The sequence below is a fragment of the Priapulus caudatus genome, unplaced genomic scaffold, assembly GCF_000485595.1.
Source record: "Priapulus caudatus unplaced genomic scaffold, Priapulus_caudatus-5.0.1 Scaffold69, whole genome shotgun sequence".
NCBI lineage: Eukaryota > Metazoa > Priapulida > Priapulimorpha > Priapulimorphida > Priapulidae > Priapulus > Priapulus caudatus.
This window is the reverse complement of record NW_014577130.1, coordinates 120,678-148,346: the sequence shown is the minus strand read 5'-3', so window position 1 is coordinate 148,346 and position 27,669 is coordinate 120,678. Positions and strand designations below refer to the sequence as shown.

At 41.0% G+C, this 27,669-nt stretch overlaps 1 protein-coding gene across 4 annotated transcripts; it reads right to left on the bottom strand.

Moving 5' to 3' along the window:
• Window positions 1-2,236: 2,236 nt before the first annotated feature.
• LOC106821345 (DNA replication licensing factor mcm4-A-like) lies at window positions 2,237-27,588 on the bottom strand. 4 transcript variants are annotated; one of them, XM_014826106.1, is made up of 19 exons: window positions 27,537-27,588; window positions 25,893-25,999; window positions 24,058-24,198; window positions 23,753-23,831; window positions 23,358-23,445; window positions 22,846-23,043; window positions 21,775-22,009; window positions 20,178-20,420; window positions 17,795-17,879; window positions 17,389-17,535; window positions 13,553-13,644; window positions 12,861-12,963; window positions 10,873-11,049; window positions 10,459-10,552; window positions 8,766-8,920; window positions 6,866-6,983; window positions 6,227-6,468; window positions 5,609-5,819; window positions 2,237-3,222 (listed from the first exon to the last, which is right to left on the bottom strand). In XM_014826106.1, the coding sequence occupies exons 2-19, from the start codon at window positions 25,966-25,968 to the stop codon at window positions 3,127-3,129; spliced, it is 2,580 nt and encodes an 859-aa protein (XP_014681592.1). In that variant the 5' UTR covers window positions 25,969-25,999; window positions 27,537-27,588; the 3' UTR covers window positions 2,237-3,126. The 4 variants fall into 4 exon arrangements, with proteins under 4 accessions (XP_014681592.1, XP_014681590.1, XP_014681591.1 ...); XM_014826104.1 differs by having other exon boundaries at window positions 25,893-25,996; window positions 27,537-27,584; XM_014826105.1 differs by having other exon boundaries at window positions 27,499-27,576.
• Window positions 27,589-27,669: the final 81 nt, after the last annotated feature.

The window sequence follows — 27,669 nt, the reverse complement described above, 5'->3', positions numbered from 1 at the left end:
ACGCCGGTCTAAGAATTAACAGCGTAATTTCTTCACACAGACCTCAGCACGAGGTAAATGTATCATGTGTGGTAGAGATGGTACTTGTGAAAGGACTACTCATGAACGCCACTTCCTAACTCATTTCTCAACTGAGCTACAATGACAGTGTTGGGCTTTCAATGGCATTTAGTCACCTAAACGCCGGTATTCAAAGCAAACTACTGTGAAATTACTCATTTAGCGTATTTAAGATTCAATTTGTGGCATTGTATGCGCAAGCCCAAATAGCGAACGGGCCTTAAACAGTATCGCCCCAGGATAAAACTATAGAGATACAATTTTGAACATCTACAGCCCTATTCAGTTGGTAGTTAAAAACTAGCGTGTTCTAGTTCGAAAAATATAAACCGAAAACTAATTATCTTACACAGACTCATAAAGCAGTTCTATACGGCGTGGTAAACAATGGTGGAGGTAGAGGCGTTGGCAGCGGCAAGAGCAGCAATGCGAATGGCAAGGGCAGTGTTAGTGTCAATGATAGTAGGGCTGGATCGCTATAGTCTCGTTATGGAGATCTACATAATTAATCGGACGCTCATCAGCATTAACTACGATAGTAGCAGTAGATGTAGTAGTGCGCACACTCGGAATCAATACTTTTGAGATAAAGACGCTATTAACGAATCTTAACGACCTGTACATCCAACGCCCTTCCATTTATTTTCGTCGAAAAGTATCCGTGTTTATCCATTTGTTTACTAAAATAATTCTTACATATACGTGGATAATTTAAATACATTTGGTTGCTCAGAGCAACTGTGGAAATATTAATAAATAATCTTGATTAATGTTTCTATTAAATTTCAAGTATATTTATATGATCATTCCGCTTGTTGCCACGTACAGTATGTATAGGGCACGGATAAATACTGTAGAGACTCCCTACAATATTATATATATATATATGATTTGTGTGATGACACATAAGGTGACACACGACACTTTATTGGCCAGAAGACGTTTCCGCCCAGCGGGCCAGTGTCCACCCAGCGGGAATATTAAGCTGTCAAAAAGCTCGAGGCCACTGTCAGGTATTATCTATGATAATCTCTCTCCTAAAGCTTTTAGGCTAAATATAAATATATATTTAACTGTCGCCGTGCACAGCACACGACCCCTGCGTATATATTTTATTGAAACGCTTCAAGTGCCTGTGGCTAGAATGTATTTACGTGTCACACGAGCTAGCTGGTCAGTAGGTGCGCGGAGGCGTAATGAAAGCTATACGACGCGCCATTGTTGTCTGAAACAAGGCTAATCTCACGGCAAATTCGCTAATAATGCAGGCGGGAGAAGCCTAAAAGCTTTAACGGTCCCTGCTCGCACTCCTTGTGGAAATACCCGCGCGCAGGTTGTGGCGAAAGGCTTAGGTTTGGGGGCAGGCGTGACCTTCACATAACCTTGCGGTACCCCCGACCTAAGTTCGCGTGTTTAAAGACGTTACAAAATAAACGTTATAAATATCTACCAAAAATGATTTTTGAAATTTATTAAATCCGCTGGGAACGGATGTGCACGAAAACAAAAACGGTAGATCAGCTTCCATAGAAACAATAGATATCGTTAAAAAACATTGTCAGATGAATTTCACAGGTGAGCACTACGATAGTGAAAAAAAACACTGAAAATATTATTCAAAGCTCAGAGAAAATCCTCGGTTACTGTGGCAGCGATGGACAGAGCAGAACTATAGACTACAAAAGCTATATGCAAGCGAACGAAAGAGGAAAGCACTTAATTATTTTCTTTTGTTGGCATTTCCAAATGCCGACTCTTTCGGTGACTGAATGGGAATGGGTTGGTGTGTGTAACTTTCTCGTAATGTTTGCGGAAATGACAATAAAAAGGACGAATGAAAAACAAATGGGAACGAGCATGGTTCAAGAATGATTTTCTATCAAGAATAAGTAATTATAGAAATCGCAATTCGAGAATGGTGATTGTGAGGAATAGTTCCTAACAAGGGAAAGAGCTACGTGACAGAATCAAATACTGCAACTAGCAATAAAATCGGAAATTAATAATCAGTATCCTGTCTTGATCGCTATCTTTGAATATGCTGCGTATAGTAGTGAGGGCAGACTATGCAAACTAGGTGCGACTAGCGCAGAAAAATAGCAAAGGGACTAATATAACATTTACATTTCCGTGAAAAATGGCGTCGTTTGTAGAATAAACAATGACAGTCAATCAATTCAGGTCTTATCAAAACTTGCAGGTTTTATTCATTCTTACAGTACGTTCTGTTAACTGGCTTCTTAACTAGAAAGTACAAGTTTGTGGAATTTACATAATCGATTATTGTCCATAGCAAACAACTGGTTAATTAAATCAATGTGCCCATAACTCAACGACTGTCCAATTAACAACTCATGAACGCAACGTTTACATAAATTATCGTTTATAAACAAAATATTCACAGGTTTTGAGAAAAATATATGGAATATTAATTTTAATAACGCACCAAAATGCACATTTATTAAGTGTCTAATACCAAAACCTCGAAAACATGTCTGGAATGGCACTAAAAACATGTTATCAATGCATTAATCTTGAAGTATCTTCATAAATATAAATAGACAGCATGGCTAAGCAATGTGATTTTTTAATTTCTATACCATTCTCCTAACACGAAATAAATCCAGAAAGAAAATTCCTCTTACAATCAAATTTGATTTATACAATTTACTGTCCAATAAATGAGTTTATAACTCGTCCTATCTTGGTTGTGTATTTAGTATGTTGTTTTCAAACAGAACTAAACTGCAATGCATCAATAACCGGTCAGTATACAGCTACAGCTACGAGTAATAGCATTGTGAGAGATAAAAATGCAGCGATGCTCTGATATAAATTCAGCGATGCACTTCAGAGAAAGTGAATCATTTCTCGTCTTTCAGCTGATCCACGTGGCGCGAGCAGGAAAACGCCATCGTTCTATAATGCCACGGCAGACCGATGCAGTGATAACGTAGCTTTAACAAGCACGCGCAAACATGCGCACACGCGAACAGTTCCCCTAAGCTACTATGACAGCAATTATATGTACCACGCAGCCAAAGGATAAGTGAATCGAGGGTATCATTAATATCTCGGTCTAATAAGGTCACCCGTCACCAATAGGAAGTCAGAATCCTCGAGATCTCTCAGACCGTCGTCATACATAAGCCTTGTCACCGGCTGAAAAGAAAGTATAGAGGGTTAGACGCTAATGGAAAAGTCGTGTATGCACAGTATATATAGGGTCAGGTTACAGTTGATCGATGAGATGTTGCGAATATCGTTCTAATTATAATCACACTCTCGGCGTCTATCAACATCAACACTGCTGTTGCCGTGATGATGAAAATGATGATGATGATGATCATCATCGTCATCACCATCGGCATCATCACGATCACCATCATCAACATCAGCAGCATTGTTCATCATCTTATTAGTGTTTATTGTAACTAAGTAAATAAAAATAAACTCCACGTTAAAAAAAAGATTCCACATTCGTCGTGTTCAACAACGACTGAAGGGTAACTGTATTTAAACCAGAACGTATGCATGAGATTTGAGAAAATTAAGAATTCCAATCACTATAAACTTTTTAACTTCGCAGAGGTCGTTGCTGCTCACCAAAGTCCGAATCAAACCAAAAATATGTAAGCGACAGACACTACCTCAATACCCAAGGCACACCATACTCCCTGAAAAAAACTACCGGATACATTTCGACCTTCAAGCCCCATAGGTAGCGTTCCATTACGTATCGCTGTGTTCTTGCTATGCGCGTTTCACTGTTTACTCGTCTACTGCTCTCTGCTTACCATCGCTCAAATGTCTTTACCTTCTAAATTAGGTACACTGATAATGTGATATCAACCTAAATATGCTCCCTATAGACAACATTATTTAGGACTAAAATAGAAGCACTGCAGGGGAATGGGAACATGACAGGATAACAACATTAATAGAGCTAAGTGAAGTATTAAAAATTACTACTCATATTTGCAGTTCGCGGAAAGTGATATGGGGTTGGGTTATATGTTGGGTTATAATTCCTCACAGAAAGCAAAAAACCTAACTGACAGCAGTGTGAAAAAACAGCTAAAAAGTGTAACAGGATCAGAGAATAACTACAATGTTTACCGAAATATATGTGGTAATACCTAAAAAAGAGCTCGTCATTTTTCTACACTGGTGCCAGATCTAATGTTAACGTTAGGGGAAGAATCAATAATAACCACCCCTGTCAGGAAAAGTACCATTTAGTTCACCAGTCTCTGTTGTTATAAAAGGCAACCACCATTATATCAACATTAGTCGTGTCCTCTATGTTTGCAGACGCACACTTAGTAAATGAAACAAAATAATCTCTTGCTACCTGCGTTGTTAGGAGCAAAGCAAACAGTTTGAGTGGGGAGTCGATGACCTTCTGTGCAATGCTTTTATACCGGCACTAGCACAAGGTCACAGCAGTTACTTGATCGCAAATTTATCCACTGACGAGAAAAAAAATCACAAGTGTAAAAGCAGTCATTTTGCAGTAGTTACCTCCGCCAGGGGCTTGGCGGGGGTTATGTTTTCACCGGCGTGTGTTTGAGTGTTGGTTTGTGTGTTTGTGGGTTTGTTAACATGCACGTTTCAGTTCACTTCTGCTAGGTGCGCTGGCTGTAGACTTAAAAATACGCAACCACAGGCTAAGGGGCAACCACAGTCCTCCCCCACCTGCACGCTCGCACTAATCCGGATCCAATTAATTATTTAATTAATTAATTAATTTGTCCACTTAATTAATTAATTAATTAATAAAAAATTCCACATTGAGAGAATTCAGCTGCCTTGGCGGAGGTCTGTGCTCTCCGAGTGCTCTAGTTTTTATATATTATGGGCTCGGGGATTTAATTCATGGGTCTATAAAATGATCAACCAGTCACATGTTTTCACTAGTTACACAAAGCTAATGGCTGAACCACTGCATAAAAGAAACAACATTACCGTTCACACATCTGCACCACACATATATATATATACGTGTTGCATCAACATACATAATCCAACCAAACTTGCATTAAAACATTAGCAGACAGACGCCCTGCTGTAAGGTACGCGCTGCCGGTAATTATGTCTGGGAGTTTGTGACTGAAACGTGGGCCATTAGCACCAGGGAGCCCTTCCGACCTCAACTTGTACAGTATGATTTAGCTGTTAGGATGACCTATCTGCGTTTCTGTTGTTAGTCGCTCAGCATATCTCATCGATGAAAAATAGCAATGTCATGCATAGAGACTCAAAAGTATCATAATTATACATGTACACATTACACGCCTGCATAGACATGCACATACACGCGACCACATGCAGGTGTACACAAGGACATGTACAGCAGAGATGCGGATGCAGACACGCACGCATGCACGCATGCACGCACACACGTATGCACTCACTCATTCATTCACTCACGCACGCACACAACCAAGAGCACGAACGAACGGAGTGACAAACAGTCGCAGGCAAACGCCAGAGGTCACCTTGAAGCATCATCGACGTGCGACCAGCGTCAGCAGCTGGCACTTACCATGTCGGAGCCCTCCCGCAGTTCCTGGAATATCTTCTCCTTGTTCAGCGTCGCCACTTTGCCCTTCTTCTGCACGAGCTGTCGGAGAGCCTGCGCGATCTCCACTTTACGTTTGCGTGCCGCGCTACTCATTCCGGTCGTCAGGATCGAGATGTCGATTTTCCCCGTCGCCGGGTCCGTCGCCGACTGTTTCATCGCCTCTCTGTGCAATCTGTATTAAAAAAATACGGATCGACAGGGGGAAGGTGGAATCCCACGGCGTGCCGATAAATTCGCCCACGTGTGAACACTGTTGCTATGACGAGTTCACTGAAACTGCCCGAAAAACTACACGCAGATTGAATTCGCATAGTAAACACAAAACTATAGGTAGTAACAAAAGTAACCAATGATTAGGGGAGGTGGGGAAAGGAACACACGCACACACGCACGCACACGCACACGCACGCACACACACACGCACACGCACACGCACACACACACAAAGATATATATATACGTATATATATATATATTTATTACTTCTATATATATATATATATATATATATATATATATTATATATACACACATATATATTCAACAGAAACAGTAATGACAGCACGACGATTCTCTTACCGCCTAGCTTCGTTGACATCCTCTATCTCCACGACGTCGGACAGCCGCATCCTAGCGTGAGCCTCTGACAGACGAATCAATGACTCCAGTTGCCGTGGATACGCAGAGATCTGGCCGCGACCACTACCGATCTTCCTCATCTCCACATAGGCCTCGATGAGAGCTTGGCCTGCAACCTCGCTCAACTTGGGGAGCACCCACGTTTTTGCGTAGGCAATGTAATCCCTGAGAATATCCATATCCTAAAGATGAATAAACAAACATTTACATTTAATATAGTATTATAAACTAACCTCGGCTGACCCTAATAATAGAACATATGAACATGTAGATGAACATGGGGCTATAGCTTCCAATATGACCCAATATGCTAAATATTAATAGCCATAATGCCAATTATAAAACACCATCTTATTCTTCTTTTAGATAATGAAAAACAAGAAACAACATTCAGATGCCTTGAGGGTCAAAAGGTCGACAATAACTGCTCATTAACAAGTAAAAAATGGAAAAGACAAGTATTATTTCAATGGGACATCGGTTATACAATAACTAAGAAATCATCTAAAGGCGATCTAGCTGCTTCATTGGGTTACCACACGTAGCTGTAGTGACTAAGACCAGATAATTACTGCGTACCAAGCTCTCCTGCTCCGCCTGCTCGCTGGACCTGTAGTAAAGTGCTACCAGGTGGTGTGCAAGGCGCCGATCATACACCTCATCTTGGGGATCCATCAACAGGAATATCAGATCAAATCTGTCGCAAGCATAGAATAGCAAAAGTGAATAAGCCATTTCTCAGCACAGCATGCTCTCAGAGTATTTTTTTAGAAAATACAAATCAGTTTTGTATGAATATGTCCACTAATGTTTGACCCATAACTTATCAACCTATAATTCTGTGTTTGACCTACATAAAAGTGTGAATTTATCCTACATTAGTACTTTCTGGCAGAACAGAAAATGCTGATAATGATAGCACTACCACAATATAGATATTCCTATTTCATTTTAAGCAGCAACTAATGCAGGGCGTCAAGTGACAAGTGACGCTCAAAAAATAGGAAAATAGGAATTTCAATTTGAAAAAATAGGAGGAAAATAGGAATTTTGATGAGAAAATATATGGTAAATAGGAATATTTCTGGCATTAGATGGCCTTCCAACACCCCTACAGCCATCCCGATCCACCACAAATGGTTTTATTAATATACATATTTGGAGTTATACATCACATGCGAACAATATTTTGAGGTTTTAATGGAAAAATTCAAATGCATGTTAAAATTGATAAGCAGTTTATACATGCATAAGCACCCATACATGTAGACTACTCCAAAATAGTAGTGAAAATAGTGATAATGATTAAAAATAAAGACTAAACATGCACATGATATAAGATTATTCAGAAATTGTGCAATAAATTTTTACTATAAAGCACAAATATGTTAAATAGGAATATGTGTTCATTAGATGGCCTGATGAAGTAAAATCTGTGATAGTAAAGAGTATATTACGTTAATTTAAAGTAAGAGGGTGGAGGTCTGGGGGTCCTCCCCCAGGAAATTTTTGAAAATTGGGTCACCTGAAATGTAAATTCCTGCATTCTGAGAAGTATACATACAATTCTGGATTCAGAAAAATGAAAAGCCCTCAAAAATAGGAAATTGTCCAGAAAATAGGCTAAAATAGGAATTGCCCAGAAAATAGGAAAAAATAGGAAAAAATAGGAACTTGACGCCCTGCTAATGAACCCATCATTAGTTAACTTAAGGACCTAAATATCGCCTGCACGAACATAATTACCGTGGTAGCAGGTGTACTCGTCACGGCTGTCTGTCAAAAGTGGCTAATTAAAATTTCAATCTTGCAAATTGACACACAAAAGCTAGCTAATGAGATCGGCACTGCCTTGTACACGCCATCTCGTTTTCCAGTTGTAATCAGGAAACAGGGCGAAAATCACGTCCTAGCGCTCGTAAATAACGAGTAACTTAGCTGATGCAGAGCACAATTAACTGCAATTGCAACACCGACAGCTATGTGACGACCGGTTTACTGCCCTAATAACATTTTTCACGTTACTATCTACACTAATTTAGGAAAACGTAGTTGCCCAAGAAATGCAAGCGATAGAAAATTCTCAATGTGAAAAATAAATTACATTTATGCAAGGATTCGCAAAACTTAATGCAAACAAACATTTGTAAACAAAATCATGATTTGCCGAGCATACTATAAAAATCCCAATAGGAATTCTGATACATAAACTACAAATTGTAAATAACAAATCATAATCATACACACGAACTAAATGCAAGCATTATTACTAATAACACCAGCAAATTACAACACAATTACTTGGCAGCGATAGTGTCTAAACTTTAACAATGGTCGCACTTAAATGTGTATGCATCATGATGAGATTTTGAGGAAAATTTATAAAGACCTTGCATGTCATTGGATGTATTGCTCCTAATAATAATCAAGGATAGATTTGCCTAGCATCTATAGGCACTATACTATAGGTACTGCTCACCTAGAGAGAAGCGTGTGAGGTAATTGAATGTTCTCAACAATCGTCTTGTTCTTATTCCACTGCGACTCGATAGGGTTGGCAGCTGCCAGCACGGCTGTTCGTGCATTCAGCTGGCAGATGATGCCAGCCTTTGCAATAGAAAGCGTCTGCTGCTCCTGTAACCACGTCAACAATGCTGAAGTGAGATTAACTTTAACAATAACAAGTTATAACCTTGACAAGGTATAAGGTTCTCTTCTAACAAATTCGAGAATGTCGGGCACTCGGGTAACTTATCCCCGATAGCCAATTATAATCAATCATGTATGTCATAAGTGGCTCCTATATTACACAGGTAAACGGTATATCAGTTTGCGGGGCATACGCCACGCTGTGAAAGCAGAGCATGGCTGTGTTGGGATTGTCAAACGCGATTAGATTAGAAAATTAAGGCATGTCAATTAGGCAATTTAAGACATGCCGGACAATTAATAAATTATTTACGTGATGTGGCAAATTATCTTCAACAAACTATGAAGGCATGTCGGATCCCACGTGCATTAAAAGCCTTAGGGAGAACCCTGTGAGCAACATTGTTCCTGTTCTGGCATATCCTCAATGTGTCTAACCAAGCCTTTACCATCGTATATGCACCTCACGTTTATCAATTTCACACCATTTATTGGCAAGATAACGTTGAGGTTAGAGCTAGGCTATGCAATGGCTTCCCCGAGACAAGATTCAACTCGATGGACTCTTTTCAATCACAAATTTCCTTTCTTTCTGATTTGGAATATAGTTTTGGTGACTTTGTGTGCCTACTTCCAATTGAACAGTTCTGAACCTGGCCTGCTGTCATTTCATACACACATGAATTTTTCATTCTTTTTTAAGGTATGCCATAAAAGCAGAGTAATTCCATTGAGGAGGAATTCCAGGTTTATCACCTTGTTTCTACTGCAGCTAGCATGATAATGCCTTTGAGGGGAATACCAGATTTCTCCATTTGTTTCTAGGTAATTGTATTGAGGGGAATCACCACGTAGTACAAATGCTGCATGGGTAATGCCATTTTTTTATTTCCCCAACACACAAATATCAGATTTCCTTTCTCTTTTCTAGCAACAGACGTGTCTGCACTGAAAGAGTGGAAAAATGTTAATTTCTCTGTGTGAAATACTCATTATACGCACCTCACAAAATAAAATAAAAGGTTGTGTTATTAATGGTTGTTTACATAATGTATGTTGTATAATAAATGAACAGAGTAAGATCAGTTACGATAAAACCAAAAAAACATTAATGCTCTAACTTGAGCTTTCAATCACAATTAAGCCTTGTACATTGAAAAATACATCACAATCAAAAATTATTGCTGACACGGCGCCAATTGCTTTGGGAATTTGGGAATATGCGCAGCCCACCTCTACACAAATAGGAGAATAGATCTGGAAAAGATCTGCATCAACTCCCTGTGGATATTAATTGAATGTAGTACTGCCCAATAAACTTGCAACTCAGTTGAGCATCACACGATCCCCCCCCCCCCCCCCCCCAAACCCACGACCTTAGTTTCCTGACGAATTTGCAATGGTCACTGGACAGGAAGATCATCATGCACCACATGCAACCACCGTGCGTGCTGCCACCAACGAACATCTGTACCAGAAAGGACTGTCACCGGACAGAACAGGCAGTTCAGTGATGAACTCACCATGACCTCATGGAGAATGGAACGAGCGCTGTCACTCATCTTGTCAAATTCATCGATGCAGCATACGCCATTGTCAGCGAGCACTAGCGCCCCACTGTGAAAACGAGAAAAAAATCAACATCCCGAGAAATTAAATAAAACCATTCTGCAAACTAACGTAAATTTAATAACAAGGAGAACGTGATTGTGTTACCAGCTTGTCATTTACCGATGATAAGTACGCAGCACACGTTAAAAAAGCTGCCAAGAACCTTGATCCTTTCACGGTGAACTATTTTTTTTTAGATATATACCCACCTACGCACACACACACTAGCACACAAGGGGCTGAAAGCACACAATTTTACTGCAGCAACAACAATCCGCACTCCCCTCTACATCGAAACTTTGATAGAGAGAGTAGACCTTGCTTACGTCTGCAATACGAGCTGCTTGGTCTCTGGATCCTTGGTCACGTAGGCTGTCAAGCCTACAGCACTGGATCCCTTGCCAGACGTGTACTGGGCCCTCGGTACGAGGTTAAAGACATACTGCAGTAGCTGCGACTTGCTAGTGCCTGGATCACCACACAGCAGGATGTTAATCTCGGCCCTGCAGATGAGAAATGGATTCATCTGTCAGACATTCCTTGGGTGCAGGAAATACCAGTAAGCAAGAACGAGAGGATTCTAGGAAGAGATGGAGAAAGAGATGAAATGAGTGAGTGAGTGAGTGAGTGAGTGATTGGGTGAGTGGGTGAGTGAGTGAGTGAGTGAGTGACAAGAGTGAGAGAGAGAGAGAGAGAGAGAGAGAGAGAGAGAGATAGTAGTGTGTGTGTGTGTGTGTGTGTGTGTGTGTGTGTGTGTGAGAAAGAGAGAGAGAGAGAGAGAGAGAGAGAGAGAGAGAGGAGAAGAGAGGAGAGAGGGAGGGAGGGAGGGAGGGAGAAGAGGGAGAGAAGAGAGGGAGAGAGGGAGAGGAGGGAGAAGAGGGAGAGGGAGAGCAGAGAGAGAGAGAGACAGAGAGAGAGAGAAGGGAGGGAGAGAGAGAGAAGAGAGAGAGAGAGAGAGAGAGAGAGAGAGAGAGGAGGGAGGGAGGGAGGGAGGGAGGGAGGGAGGATAGAAGAAGAGAGAGAGAGAGAGAGAGAGACGAGAGAGAAGAGAGAGAGAGAGAGAGCAGAGAGCAGATGAGGGAGAGAGAGAGAGAGAGAGAAGAGCAAGAGAGAGCCGAAGAAAGAGAGAGAGAGAGAGAAGAGAGAGAGAGAGAGAGAAAGAAGAGAGAGAGAGAGAAGAGAGAGAGAGCGAGAGAGATGAGAGAGAGAGAGCAGAGAGAGAGAGACCGGAGGGGAGGGAAGAAGGGATAGGAGATCAGGGGAAAGGAGTAAAGGAGACGAAAGAGCAATATATTTGGGCTCCAGAATACACCAGGAATGATCAATAGAATGATAACTAAAGCCAATTCATTTCACCTATCGCAACCAAACCCACAAAATTATGATCACCGTGAACACAGACAGAGTCAATTTGCAACGTACAAAGGTTCACATGCGTGGAAAAGAATGGACAAAGCAGGCAAAGAATTTAGGAGAATAAATAGTACGAACGACCGCAATAAGCAGTAGGCAACAGCAGCAATGAACCGACTGCAAACAGCAGAAATCACAGAGCAGCAATTTGCAGGCAGCAACAACGCAAAATGTAAGGCAGATAACGAGCAGCGCAGCACTAATCAAAGCCACCACAAGCAACAGCATTAATAGTAGTAAACAACACAATTCAGTGGCAGCAGTACCAATGAGAGTAGGCGCAGGCACAGTAAACACCGGCAGCAACAGTAAGCAGATAGTGTAAGAATAGGAAACCTTCACTTAATCTAAGACCTTTCATACTCACGCTTTCATTCAAGAATGGATTCAAATTTACATCAAATGCAGGGTTCTCGCCTACGGCTGTGCGCAAACGGGCGCGCACGCAGCCCGTTTGGGAAAACTCCCCCTGTTTCAATTCGTTGCGCCCAAGCGTTTAAAAATCACCTCCGCCCCGCATTAATATTCACGCACAATAAAACGTTTGGCCAGCGAGGGAATTCGAGACCCCGTGCAAGATTCCCATTCGACGCAGGACAACCCGGCACCGTGGTAATTTTTACCATGCCACGCATGCACTGCAGACAATACACAAGTACAAACAGTCAACCTGTCGCACACCCAACACTAACTGTACACCGACTCGGCTATCTTATATATACAAGAACCCAAATACCGTCTATGGTTGTGGTGACGATTTTACGCATTAATTAGTGGTACGGTAAAAAAACACGCCTTCCGGACCCCCCCCCCCTGTTTGAATTTCATCCTGGGGAGAACCCTGAAATGCACAGCTATGAATAAACTTCTAAACGTATTTGGCACACGTTCTTAGACTTACCGGAATTGGCTTCGGCCAGCCTGGCTTAGGTCCTTCCTCAATCCACCAAACATCTGCAGCAGGATACCCTTCTTGATGTCCTCATTCTCATAGATGCTAGGAGCTGAGAACAACAGTGACGAATTACGACGCAGCCAACTCAATCACAGCTTACAGCAGGGGTCCCAACGACACAGTCTGCATAGGCATTTCAAGTGGCTTGCAATCGAAGATGTGGGAGGCGAACTGGATCAATGCCAATAACCAACATAATTTCCTCTCTACAATCAGATTATTATAAACAGGACTCTTGGTGGTATGTTTTGAGCTTAAAAATGAAGGCATGCATTATTACAAAAAGACATTTGCCACTGTTCAGCTCCCTATACTAGAATATTAGGCCAGACTACTGTAAGTAGTAGTTTCTACGGTGGGCTATGGAAAACTGGTTTGATTGATTCCGTGTTATCCAAAAACCAAAAATAAATCACCGCACAGCCTCAGCCTAGCCTAAGCCCCATAACCGTACGTGAAGCCTAGGTTTTAGCCACGTGAACCCAATGTTATGTTCTCTAGAGGCGAACGCTGCCTGACCCCCGGATATCGTTATGTGGTCTCCATCATTGGGTATGTCACCCAATGACCCCCTGACGAGCCGTGTAATGAGCTGTGTCAGGCTATGAAAGCAGTGACCGCCCATGTAACATACACACCTAACGCTGCTGCCAGACTTTCATAGTTGCCAGGAGTCCTTGACAATTCCTTCAGCTGCTGCACTCGTTCTTTCGTAAACGTTCTCCCTTTGCTGCAAAACAATTATCAAGACGTTGTTTTACATGTAGCCATGTTTTTCACGCTAGTGTACTTTTATAAAAGATTCGAAATTATACTAATGTGTCAGTAGCAATCAATATCAGGCTGAAGTAACCTGAAAAAGACAGATAATCAGGATCACAAACAATAATTTCATTACAAAATAATTTTAGTCGGTATAGCTTAATGGGACCTATATATATGTATAATGGTTTGCTGTTGCTCCCCACATTACAAACACGACACACTGCATGGAGAAAGGTGTGTGTGGAGACGACCATTTACTGAGATATTGGCCATAGAACCAAGAATGCCTTTCACATTTTCCAAATATTTATTGCATGATATACTGTTTTATAAGAAAAAGTAAAAAAAAACCGTGGATATTTGTATAGGAGCCAAAACGAGCCTGAACAAATTTCATGGAAATTCGTATTTTGCACTAATTGACCATTGACCAACAAAACTATGTAATACAAACATAATATCCCTGTCCCCATGAACCACAGATATAGAGAGGCTAGACAACCCTGGTAATTGGTAAAAAAATCTATATGAAACCAACCAATATGGCAAAAAAGTCCAACCATTAAGGAGATATTTGAAAATAAAGTGAATACTTCTTTAATGTTTTCCCTTAATTTCTCAACTTTGACGAATTGTGTAGCGTTTATTATGAAAAATATTGAAAAATTGTTTTCATATCTGTATTTGAGAAAGGAAAGAAAACATATTTTGTAAAAAATATTAATTTTGCACTAATTGACCTTTGATCTTAATTAGTGACCTAATTAGGCAAATTTGGGAAACACAAACAATTTTTCCATATTCAGCACGAAAATCCGCTCCAGAAAAACCCATTTGTTTGCTTTTCCTCAAAAATGCTTCATGGATCTTAAATAAGCACATTTTTTGATTTCTTGTCTAGACTAATACTTTATGTAACTCCCAAAATCATTATTGTCACCATACTTTCTAGACAAAATTGGCATGGTTTACTAGTATGCATATAAAGAGCGTAATTGCATACATAGCTATATAATAACTAGATGCATCACCATGAGCATATAAACCCTAGGGCCCGGCAACAACAACAATAAATGCAATCGTTAAAATGCCTTTAAAATACTGCGCTAAGTAGCACCACTGAAATTATTACATTTCTATACACGTTATAGCTAATGAAAACAAGTGCCGCAGAGAGACAGCGCTCAACTGACGTGTACTGTAGCCGGGTATTCTTCTGATAAACTCACTGACAACCGAATCAAGTGCGCCCTCCCGCCACCGCGTTCGCGCTCAGAGCATATATATATCTAGGATTCTACTAATACAGATCTCAAATCTATGATAGCTATAGGCCTTGCTATACCGGTAGAACAGTAATAAAGATACAGCTGTGTAACTTTAATGACTTCGCTATATTAACATGTTATCATGGATATGCGTCGAGCGCGAGCGTAGTGGTGGTGGTGGTGGAGGGTGGGGGGAGGGGGCGGGTGGAGGGGGCTCTAATAGCAAAAGCAGTTGCCGCGAGATGGCGCGTGCAAGTGTCATCAATAGTCAAAGATGGCATCACCCTTCGTGCGTGATAACCTCACTCCATTGAGTTGCTGAAATCCAATTAAGTATATTCAGGCAGGCGAGAATTTCGCTCAGCTGCGAGTTAACACATCTGCATTGCAGGTTGCCAGGCAATAATTATGATTAGAATAGTGCCAGTTCACCCCCATGCATGCGTAATGGCTGCCCCCATGTTTTTGCCTACCCAGTACCCACGCGAGCATTCAGGGTTCATTACAGTGTGCTAATACAGGGTGCTACTCAGGGTGCTAGTACAGGCTGCTTTAAAAAATAATATGATTTAAGGAGCGTAAACCTTGTTCAACATACTTTTGCCTTTGCAATTGAACTGTGCAACTGTAGCCTCACATCCACAATAGCAAAAGCAGTTCAGTCCTTTGTTAACAGTCAACAAATCCATGTTTAACCCTCCTCTTGAGGGTCAAAAGGTTATCCGACACTTACTCTTCGCATGTCAGCGAAAAGTACATTTCATGTTCCTTTCAATAAAGCCATAAAAATGGTAGGTCACCGCTGAAACAAAAAAAGTTTTTCAATCGCTCCGTCAGACCATGTCCTCAGAAAATGTCTAAAATCTGCCCTGTGCCCCATTGACCTTTGACCTCCAATTTCGGCACAGTGATGGCTTTTCCTACCATGATGCTATACACCGACTATCACGAGCCTAGGTCGACCCATTTAGATTTGTGCTGCAATTCTGCATTTCCTCCCTATACCCTAAGTTAAGGAGGGAATGTTCCCCCTTCTTTTACACCTCTTGACCTTTGACCTTTGACCCCCAGCTTCAACATACCAACTCGTTTTCGGATTACCCCCCCACGTCCCGAATATCGTGACCGTACGTCGAGCCGTTTAGATTTGTGCCCAATGGTTGACGGACGCACGCACGGCCGGACGGACGCACGCACGCACGCTCATGCGATTCTACAAGCTGCATCTGACTATGTCAGATGAGCTAAAAATATACATTTCTAACTCAATTGCTACACATCTATGCTCTGTACCAGGCATAGCTTTGAACTCAGTTATATTACGGCAGCTGTGTGATCTATCATAAAAGGGGGCAAAAACGCAAGCAACCATTTCTACATTCACTGAACTAAAACCACATCAGGGCAAACATGAAAGCAATTCCGCTCCCGGGGATCACTTTGTGATAATAATCATTTGTAGCCATTTGCCTCTGAAATCAAGCCTCGGTAACAGCCAATGCTTCTGCCGCAGTCGTAAAAGCCTCCCAGCTAGGTTTGCAGATAGGGACAGCGTAGTGGTCGGGAGCACGCTCTCGCAAACACACAGATCTACGCGTGCAAACATGGTTTCCCATCAGGAATAGTGCATAGTGCATCCAGGGGTGTGCAGCAGACAGCAAATGTCTGCAGATGACAAATTAATGCTTGTTCATGGCTACCTACGAGACACCCAGCGCAATCCAGGGAGTAGATAATCAGAACGGCACTAGTAATGCATCGCGACCAAACGTCAGTACAGCTTACTCATTCGCTGTTCATGTTACGCACGGCGACCATTCACATGCGCCTCCGCCAATCATGAAACGGGATAATGAGTTAACTTACTCCTACTAAAATACATGTCAGATGTGCTTTTTAGCAGTAATATGTAATGATCGAAGACCGAGTAAACGCTGAACATGTTTCCTAGCCAATAAATAGAAAGATGACAAAATGCAGTGATGAGAAAGGGTCTAGAGACGAAGCCTCATTGGGGTGGGGGTTCAGGAACGCTATAGATTTTATGAAAACTCGATTACTTTTTTCATTAAAATTAATTATAATAAAAGAATATTTTATTCTTTGTTTCTTTATTCTTACCACTATGTAATGAATCACATTTTCCGACATATGATTGTCGGTATGACATGTATGTGGCCTGCTTTGCTTCCCTCATTTCTTGATAAACTCAATTTAAATGACTTCTCACCTCTAACTATTTATGCATACCTTGCATGTGACCAAGGCACCAAGAGTGATAATATTCATATTTGGGCTGAAATTTGTCTTCGTGACAAAACTTAACATATATTCAGTCTGTATTTGAAATGTTCTCCCATATTTGAAATGTCTATTTTTCTGATAGATGCAACACTGTCATTAGTCAAGGCAACAAACTGACACAGAAACTAATCACTTACCCAGCGTCCTTTGCCTCATGCAGTCTCGTCCCATCCGATTTTTTGAAGTGCAGGACATCAATATAAGTCTTGTACACAGCTTTGACATTGCTCTGTCTCGGGTTAGCTCTTAAGGGCACAGCCCTATATATCCCTGTTACTGTAACCCTGCAAACGACAGACACAATGCTTCATTTATAAATTCTGTATAATTCTAGCCATTTGCAAGTCACAACAGATCGATTTAAACTCGCAACTTCATTCCTAATGGCAACAACCTGTCTCCAGGCCTAGTCATATATACCCTTCTCCCTAATCCTAAAAACTGTTGACACCATGCTCGAGATTAAATTGTGTAGGATTTTAGACATTTGCAATTCATAACAGTTCAGATTAAACTCGCAACTTCATTCTTAATAGCACTAACCTATCTCCAGGTGTAGTTTTGTCAACCAAATCTCCGTGTGCAAATACCAGGACGGTATGTGGTGTCTGTCCAGGTGGCATATCGTCTGCAAGTAAAGAAGAGTATGATTTCTAGTTTTACTTCACCCTAGATTTAACTCTTGAATCTGTTAATATCACACCCGTGTTAACGTTTAAGCAATATGTAATAAATCATTATAACTGCTTTATAACGTACGTGTATCTATCATTATATCTAAATAAACCCAAAAATATTTGACTTTTAATTACCTACTATAGTATACATGCATACTTGTTTAAATTAATGAGTTCACATTTTCCCAATCGTTTTTATATTTTCTCGACCGTTATGATACTTATGGGTACTCCTTGTGTATCACCAAGTATGTATAAGAATTAAGGTTAACATGTCATGGAACACTTGCAAATCATTATATTCACCAATATGTGCACCGGTTTGCATTTCGAATTAGTTCTGTTTACATGATATATCAACATCACTAGCACGTGATTCTCATTCTCATGGCATGCCTTGTACTGGTACCTTGTTTCTACACTATAGTATCTTTGTCTAAATGTCGATAGGAACCAGTCTACAAAAATTTACATCACGTAAACGTGCGCTTGTCTTGTAGTAGCATTTTCATGTTTCATTTTCGCAATTCTCAAGAATGCAGGCTAGTTCAGGAAGTTTACTGTTCATTTGCTGTTTCATAGCCTATATAACAGCACAAACTCGTTAGAATTTTTATACTGAAGTAATCAGTAATATGTGCGCTATCAGTTTGAATAATTTGTCTACGTATATTTATTATCCGATTTATGTGAGGGATGATCTTTTTAATAAGCCTTCATTAATAATGCAATTCATTAAATTGGTTATATAATAGATGCTGTAAAATGTTAGTTGCACACTTGAAATTCCTATTAGTTCAAAACCGAAACGAACCGTTATTTTTAATTAATGGACGAGTAAAACTACAGCTAATAAAGGATGTAAGTTTAAATAATTGAAGACTTTGCATTTGCATATAAAATTGCATTGAGTAATTGCATTTTTTAATAAATTTGTTAATAAATGTTATATAAATTAACATATAAATAAATGTTACATATCTTCACATCTCATTTAGGTTCACAAAATAATCTGGAGTTTTTAGATTTGGTGAGGTTTGATTCAAGATTAACTTGTAAACCTAAGTTTACAAGGCTGCTGACCCCTACCCCCCAAGTACAGTTCTACACAATGGCTGATGAGGTATTCAATTTACGAGGCATATATTTAAACAAAGGGGCCATTCATGTGATTGTTAGCATCACTTTTTCCAATGGCCCCTTTGTTTAAATATGCCTCGTAAATTGAATACCTCATCAGCCATTACACGTACATCACCTAGGTCATCTATTGCTGCCATATGGGAGCATACTACCAAATAACCGATTTTATCGACTATTTTCTAAGAATATTTTGCAGGGATGAAAAAACGCTCACACCATTAGCTGATTGCAACCCAAATGGTAAAATGTGGGATTATTCAGCGACTATTTATTTAAACGGCTGTATAAACTTCTAGTACATGTGGATCCGAAACAGAAAGGTGCTGACACATTGTATGAATATATACTGTTATTAGAAGTCAAGTCCTTTCACCAGAAGCAAAATAATACCATTGACGGCGATTTCTAGTTATTGGCACCACTGTTAGATGTGTTCGAACTTATATGACCACTGACGTATAACCATTGTATTACCTACATTATATTTCAAGATATATTTAGGCGCTTAAGAGCCTACCTGCTGCATCAGAAAATCTACCTTTAATACTAATAGCGGTAATTTAACAGCGGAAATTTTACAACGGATAATTTGGGTAATCCTATTCAATAGCCAAACATCAATAGTTAAACATTGAATTTTATTTTGGTGTGACTTTTTCAGTGGTGTGCGATAGTGACAGCAAAAGTCGATTGTGTCTAAACTGGGAAATACTAACAGGATTCATAAGTATGGCTATAATGCATCACTTTGTAATTTGGACATTGATTCTGGTTTCATACACCCTAATGCAACTCTTGCTATTGTAAATGCAATACTTCTGGCACCTAATGCCTGTACCTTGTACATTACAAGGAAAACAGTTTCAACGGCAGCAGAATAACATCAAGGGGATCACGCGACCTGTAGAGCACCTGTGTGCAACGTCAACCTATTACACCCACCACTTTGTGACAAAATAAGCACAGCAGCATAACTACACGTGCCTTTAACTCGCAACACACAGAACACATGCAAACGTTTGAGCAGGTGCGTCCTACCGGGCGGCCTTCAATTCCAAACGCGCAGAACACATGCGAACGTTTAAGCGACCGAGGATGCCACCTACCGGGTGATTCTTGAAGCTTTATCAGCTGCTTGTCGCTGAAGTGCGAGCGATTGTGCACGAGCGAGAACGATCGGCTCGTGTTGCAGTTGGCGCAGAGCGTCGGCTCGGCGATGCGCCCCCGGTCGATCTCGACGGTGACGGCATTCGAGCAGACGTAGCAGGAGAAGAACGCCTCGCGCATCTCCGGCATGATGTTAGAGCTGCGGATCACCATGCCACAGATGGTGATCAACTGGTCGATGTCTGAGGACGAGGAAAACGTACTGCAACGTGTGCATCAACGTAAATATTATATATATATATATATATATATGTATATATATTATATTATCAACGTATCGTCATATATACGTTATCGTATATAACCACTAGTGTTGTCAATCGGTTGTAATTTCGTAATCGATCATCGGTTGGACCCAAGTAACCGATGATCGGTTACAATCGGTTACTCGGGGTGTTGAATGCCTGCGTGTGCGTAACGTCGTGTGCATGTACGTGTGTGCATGTATGTGCTTGTTTAGCCCTGTTTACTGTTTGTTTTGCACTGTTTACTACTGTGTGTATAATACATGTACTTTTTTTAAATTTTTTTTTTTTTAAGGAAATTTATTATGGATTTTGATAACCAAGCGCTTGGTTCGAGCCACTGTTCAACCGATGATCGAGTATAATCGATGATCGTGACATCACTAAGCGCTTGGTTCGAGCCACTGTTCAACCGATGATCGAGTATAATCGATGATCGTGACATCACTAATAACAACGTAATTGGCACCTCATTTGCAATTCGTTCCGGTAGCGATTTTGATTAGGTATTGGGAATTCCAAACAGAAATTGGCCTAGACATGTTAGATGACCAACAAAGTCGGTCTCAAGGCTGAAACTCCGTCAAAGATCCACCCGTCTTACTGGTATACACGTCAAATTGCATGTATTCAAGTACAAACACACATGCTTACACATCAAATAGGGGTCTAGGGTGCAAAATTAACAGGAGTCCGGAGTCAAATACTCCCTGATTTACTGTCGGACTCCCTGATTTGACATATGCAGGAGTCCGTGTGACTCCCTGAAAATTCTGCCATACTAACTAGTTCGTTCCGAAGCACGGCCTCGCGGAATTACTGTATTTGTTCAGCTAATGTCCAAAGAAAATTTGGCAGACATGAAACTGCATGAATCTTAAAAATAAACACATATGCGTTATTGTTAATATCTTTAATTTTGAACCTCAGACTGTGGCCTCATTTTGCTGCGGACTCCCTCTTTTTGAAGGTATGGAGTCCGTTGGACTCCCTTGTTCAAAAGTTAATTTCTACCCCTGGATGCCCTGCGCTATCGACGTAACTATAATAGGTTCCAATGTTAAATGATCTAAACTCGATCGATCGAACTGGTACTTGATCATTTAGAAAGCATGACATGCTTCATACATCACATCTTAACCAGTAAAATAAACATAGAAGGGGTGTTCTTTAAGTTCATGTATTTACAAGTGGATGCTGATAAATCAGGAACACTCTCTGTACACACGCTACCCACCCACTCCATGTTAATATACAGGTCTAGCAAACAATTGAGTAGAAAGTAACACACCTTCTGGATTCAGCAGACGCATGCTGCGTGTCTTGATGGTGTTGAACGGCCGGACCTGGATCTGGTGCTCCAACGTCGTGTTTGGATAGCGATCAAAAAACAGCTCGTTGACGGCCATGTCGAATGTCGGAATGACCTCCTGCGGGTAGCAGATGAGTTGCCGATACAGGTCGGCGTCAAACTGCCGCAGATGCTCGCAGTCGAAATCCAAGAACGGCTCCTCCAGAAGGTTTATCTGTCGAAGAGATACAGCGTGAGAGATATCCGACCACCTGCAGACATCGTTAGAGCATTGTTATGTTATGTTGTGTGCTCGTTCTTGTCGGTGTCCACTGCACTGGATATATAGTGACAAGGTAGTGAGTGACTTCAGGGATGAACCCAATAACCATTACAGAGATGTGTAGTATCTGCAGACATTACTAGAGTCTTGGAGAAACGAGTTCACCTTCTGAAGGACAGACGCAATTATGAGGGTAAAGCTTTAAATAGATGGTTAAATGTCAAAGTCGATAGGTCTGACAGCCATGCATATAAAAAATATATGATAAAGCTGTCATAAAATAACATTTCAGAGTCGACATTATTGCAACAAGTATTTTGTAATCATAACATACTACAAGGTTAATATCGGAAGAGTTTACAAATGATTATAGTACGATTTACAGCCGATGCATTACCACTCGAAAAAATAACACTTCGTCCTAGAGCTTGGGCATTTAGATATACTTGCAAACAAAAGTTAGTAAAAGTGCAAAGCATCAAATAGATCAGTGTCAGCACGTGGTGACAGCAGACTGACTGCACAGAATTTTGCAGGTAGGTAAGTAGAAAATCCAACTCAAAAGTTAATAAAAGTGCAAAGCAACAAATAGATTGAAAGCACAAATAGATAAGTAAAGAGAATCCAACTCGAAAGTTAGTAAAAGTGCAAAGCAACAAATAGATTGAAAGCAACAAAAAAAGGTAGGTAGGTAGAAAATCCAACTGAAAAGTTAGTAAAAGTGCGAAGCATCAAAGAAATTTGTGCCAGCACGGGATTTTGTGCGGGCACTCTGCCGAGAGGCGTACCTCGTCCAGACGCTGCATGTAGAGCGGCTCGTTGAGATCGATGCCGTCCTCCGGCGGGGCGTCCAGCGCGATGAAGCGCTGCAGCATCTGCAGGAACCTGTTCTTCGCATGACTGACCACCACGTCCGTGCCCCAGATGACCAGCTGCGGACCGCCTCCGTGGTCGCTTGTCGGCGCCCCCGCCGGCTCGGTGCCGTCCTGCAACAAGAGATGCAAAACAATAGAACGCGTAACGAGAGACGCACTACTGCTTATTGCCAGCATTTCACCTTTTAGGAAACGCCATTTTAAGTCACTGTTTTCGCGGAAGATCTCGAGGTCGGTGGCTATTTTTTAATTGCCACACTTTTACCGCCTGTTGCATGAGAGTGAGTGGACAGTCCACTTGTGGTGTTTGCTCATTAATAAAGAGTATTCATACTGTTCGTGCCCGATAATCAGCACACCTCCATCGATAACGGACTACTAATTATAGCAATGGTGTGCGAGACTGAACATGTGTCTGACCTTACCCCTGCGTCGCTGCCGACGTTCACTTGTCTCGGTTTCCGGCCACTGGCGCCGGTCTCGATGTCTGGTCTCTGTCGTCTGGGTGTAGCACTGATGACTTGTTAAGAAAATACCATGGGTGCGGACGAATGCTATTATGTATACATAGGTATGGTCAAAACACACTACAGGGACAATGATCTGCTGTCGCGTACGGTATCAAAATCGCACAGACTGGTCCCAGCGACACTGCAGACATTGTAGGGTACATTACTTTACGGTATCCATCCCAAGCGTTCACATACATATATATATAGATAGATAGATATATAGAGAAAGAATTACAGCTAACAATCTCTTAGGTTAACTACAGACAAGCTCGTTTTTCTCTAAACAAGAGACTTGCTTGTAAGGATACTGTGCTCTCGGTGTAGCACTCATCCTTGAGCTGGGTGTTCCATACTGCAATGGTGAGCTCATGTCGATCTCACTGGTGCCTTACAAATACAAGCAAAACGTCAGAATTCATGTAGAGATATCCAAAAACAAACTTACTCACTTTATAGTGTAGGTAAACAGATCTAGCTACGAGTGGCCTATTAGAAAAACTACTGCCCACATAGCAAGAGTATTTACTGCTAGAATCTGTGTAGGTGCAATCTAGTACATAGTGTCACTACAGCCGTAGTTAGAATCTGTATATAGGTATCATGCCACATTTACCATTCTTTGACGTTGGACTGCTGAACAAAGGACCATCCTGATCCGCCGACGTCGGTGACGGTGGCATGGCGGGTAGACTCTCCCCTCCCGATGACGGTGACGTCGCGCCATTCACATTGGCTTTCCGCGCACTGCGACGTGCTAGAATAACAATGAGCAGTCTGGTTGCAGTGGTTCTTCGGTTATGTTACCGATCAGATTCCTCATGTGTTATTAGAACAATCTGACACATCACGTGATTGCATATCAATAGAGACGTTATATTATTATTATAAATATATATATAATATATATATATATATATATATATATATATGTGTGTGTGTGTGTGTGTGTGTGTGTGTGTGTTATACAGGGATGGGAATGACAATTTGTGTTTTCAGCTGAAAATAGCCGGGGGCCATTGGAGGGGGGGGGAGGAAGGGGTTCAAGAAGTTTTTGAATTTTCACAACTTACAAGGCATAAAATCGCATTAGGAGACACATACAGAACAGAATTATTACAAAGCATATTACACTACACTGCAGAGAGCAGGTTCCCTGTTTCAATCGTTGCGCCCCGTTTAAATTACCTCCGCCCCGATTAAATTCCACCACAATAAAAGTTTGCCAGCGCGGGAATCGATCGTCAAGAAGTACTATTCGACCAGGACACCCGGCGCGTGTATTTTTACAGTACCACGCATGCACTGCAGACAATACAACAGTCAACCTGTCTCACACCTAACACTAACTGTACAACGACTCGGCTATATCTTATATATACAAGAACCCCAAATACCGTCTATGGTGTGGTGGCGATTTTACGCATTAATTAGTGGTACGGTAAAAAGATACGCCCCCTAGTTCCCCCCCTCCCCCTCCCCTCCCCCCTGTTTGAATTTCATCCTGGGGAGAACCCTGGAGAGTATATCTTGCACTGTCATTATCATAACACCAGAATTAATAATCAATACAAAAATTTACTTACATTCTGCAAACGAAATTATTTTAATGTACACTTCAACACTGTCCCAAAGGCTAACCTTTATATAATATAAGATGTTCATTGTCCAGGCAGTTTCAAATTTGTTTCTGGTCACTACAGTAAATATTTTATCATATTGAACAACTTTAGCGGCTTGTCCTGCTGCCAAGGCAAGTCTGTGAGCCCCACAGTGATCAGACATCAGGAAAGGAAACACTTTATTTGCTACGCCAAAGGTTGCCCAAAAATCCTCCCTTGCACGCACGATATAATATTCCTAACACCCTAGGAGCTAGGGCGCGATCGCGTGACATTAATTTTGTTATCGTTTTCAAAGGTCACCGAAAAAGGCATGCAGCTCGCGACACCACCTTTTATGGTTATGTATATATGTATTATAAACAGAACTTCGTTGGCGAGAAGTGAAACAGTTCGTACCTACGTTTCCTACCACGTGAAACAGTTCGTACCTACGTTTCCTACCACGTGAAACAGTTGCAGAGCCTGGGCCGGCTACTTCATAAAACGAGCCTCAAGGCCACGCGTGACGCGGCGGCTTTTGATATACACGATCGATCGATCTATACGGCCTGCGTAGCACGCGCGGCACACATACACACACACTTGCAGCGTCAAATAAACGCACACACTGGCCAACTTCTGGCAATCTCAAACAGTGAACTAAGCCGTGTCTATATTGTAAAGCAAACTATATTACAATGTTATTAAATGAAGGTAGTGTTAGACTGTAAAATAAAAATTTGTACATTCTAACCCCCCTAAAAAATTTTCTCAATGGATTTAGACGTTTCACAAAATCGACCCTGGGACAGTAAAAGATCTCATCCCTGGTTATAACATAACTTACGTGTGACTGGCTCATCCTCTTCGCCCTGTGGCCTCCTCGACTTGCCACGCGGCGTTCGCCTTGAAGGTGAAGACATCGTTCTGGACGACTATTACTCCAAAACACTGCTGCCAAATTAGAGACGATCATTATTATTGATGATTATGAGATTCATGAGATATGCCCAACTCGTATCTATAACATGTGCATGATATTATGTGTAGTTTGTGATCTGTAGTTACTGTGTAGTTTATGTGTAGTGAGTTTTACCACTATAATACTAATAGTATCAACCTAAGCCATACCTAGAAATTAACAAACGAATGTCAATTAGAATTACATTAACCCAATAAACTATAGCAGTGTTTGAAGGTTAACCTACTGATTCCACGGGTACAGTATGTACAGCCTACATGCCACACACCATAAAAAACAACAAACAGTGCACTATTGCCAGTAGTAGTAGTACAGAATCCCCCCCAGACCTGATGCAGTGCCAGTGGGTTGTAGAATATATTGTATAGTCGATTTCGCTAACAAGTTTTAAAAAGCAGTAAGCAGAACGCATTATATTCTGTATTCCTATCTGACATAGATTCTTCTCTGGTTAATTACAAATTTGAAACTTTCCCCACTGCAGTCTGAAGTGTTTATACTTAATCTATTGATTTGATCAAATTTGTCTCTGTAATTTCTGTGGCACAGTGTGTGGGCTATCTTCGAGACAGCCTGTACCGTAGTATTTGGACGCTCGTAGTATTTGGACGCTCCGTAGCCATGCTCTTTTGTTTTCTTTTTGTTTCGCCTTGTAACCTGACACACATAATTCACAGTCTTACTAAATTACTACATATTGCAAATTGTTTCAATCAAATGTTTCCATCAGTGACCGGGAAGTCCGCCATGTTTGTTTATTGCGACCGTTTCGATGGGAAAGCTGCGCAGATGATTACTGTGCATGCTGCGCATGCGCTGTGCCCTTGCAAAACAAGAGGCGCCTGCCCGCATGCGCAAATAGGAGCGTCCAGTTTCGGGCAAGCGTCCAAATACTACGGTACAAGCCTATTGGATTTTCAGGCTTAGCGCTTCAGAAGTTAAGAGGTTACAGATTTGTCTATCTCTGTCTGGGTTACATATATGATCTGAACCCGAATCATGACTACGGTACTGTACCGGGTACAGGCCCGTGATTTACTGATGTGAATTGTGATTACGCCATACATTAGTCATTACTGTCATTAGACTAGTCAATAAGTCATTAACAATAACATTATGTCATTTTATGATTATAATTTATATAATTGTATAAATAATTAAAATATATAAAAACGTGTTCGTGACTATAGTAACACTCTGTGCCAGGAGTGCACTTGACTTACGGTCTAGTACTAGTACTAGTACTAGTACACTTAATAATTTATCAATACAATAATCAATAATCCACAATACCATCATGACAATGTGAATGTCAATGACAGCTAGGCCTAGCTCACAAACTAACAAAAACATCAAGTTCAACGTTGTCTCGGCTTCAGTTAAACCGGATGAACAGGTGGTTTTTGATTAGTAATAATCTCATAATTAGATAGCAAGGCAAAATTTAACAATTGCGTATTTCTATACAAACGTTTAGTTATCAAGCGATCAAATTATTTAGCATCTCACACTAGCCAAGTTTTCACGTCTTGCAAAGTTTTGTTTTGTTACTCACGTGTCTAAAAAGCGCGCGAAATACTGTGAATTCTGGGACGACAGAGTATGTTAATTCATATTTTAAGAACATACACGAACTACTATT

What these genes read in the sequence shown, in the direction of transcription:
- LOC106821345 (XM_014826106.1), bottom strand. Translation starts at nt 25,968, where the DNA reads ATGTCTTCACCTTCAAGGCGAACGCCGCGTGGCAAGTCGAGGAGGCCA. An exon ending in ACATGCAGCGTCTGGACGAG is followed by an intron (nt 22,010 to 22,845) that starts GTACGCCTCTCG and finishes TCTCTTCGACAG; the next exon opens with ATAAACCTTCTGGAGGAGCC. An exon ending in GATGTCAACGAAGCTAGGCG is followed by an intron (nt 5,820 to 6,226) that starts GTAAGAGAATCG and finishes TTTTTAATACAG; the next exon opens with ATTGCACAGAGAGGCGATGA.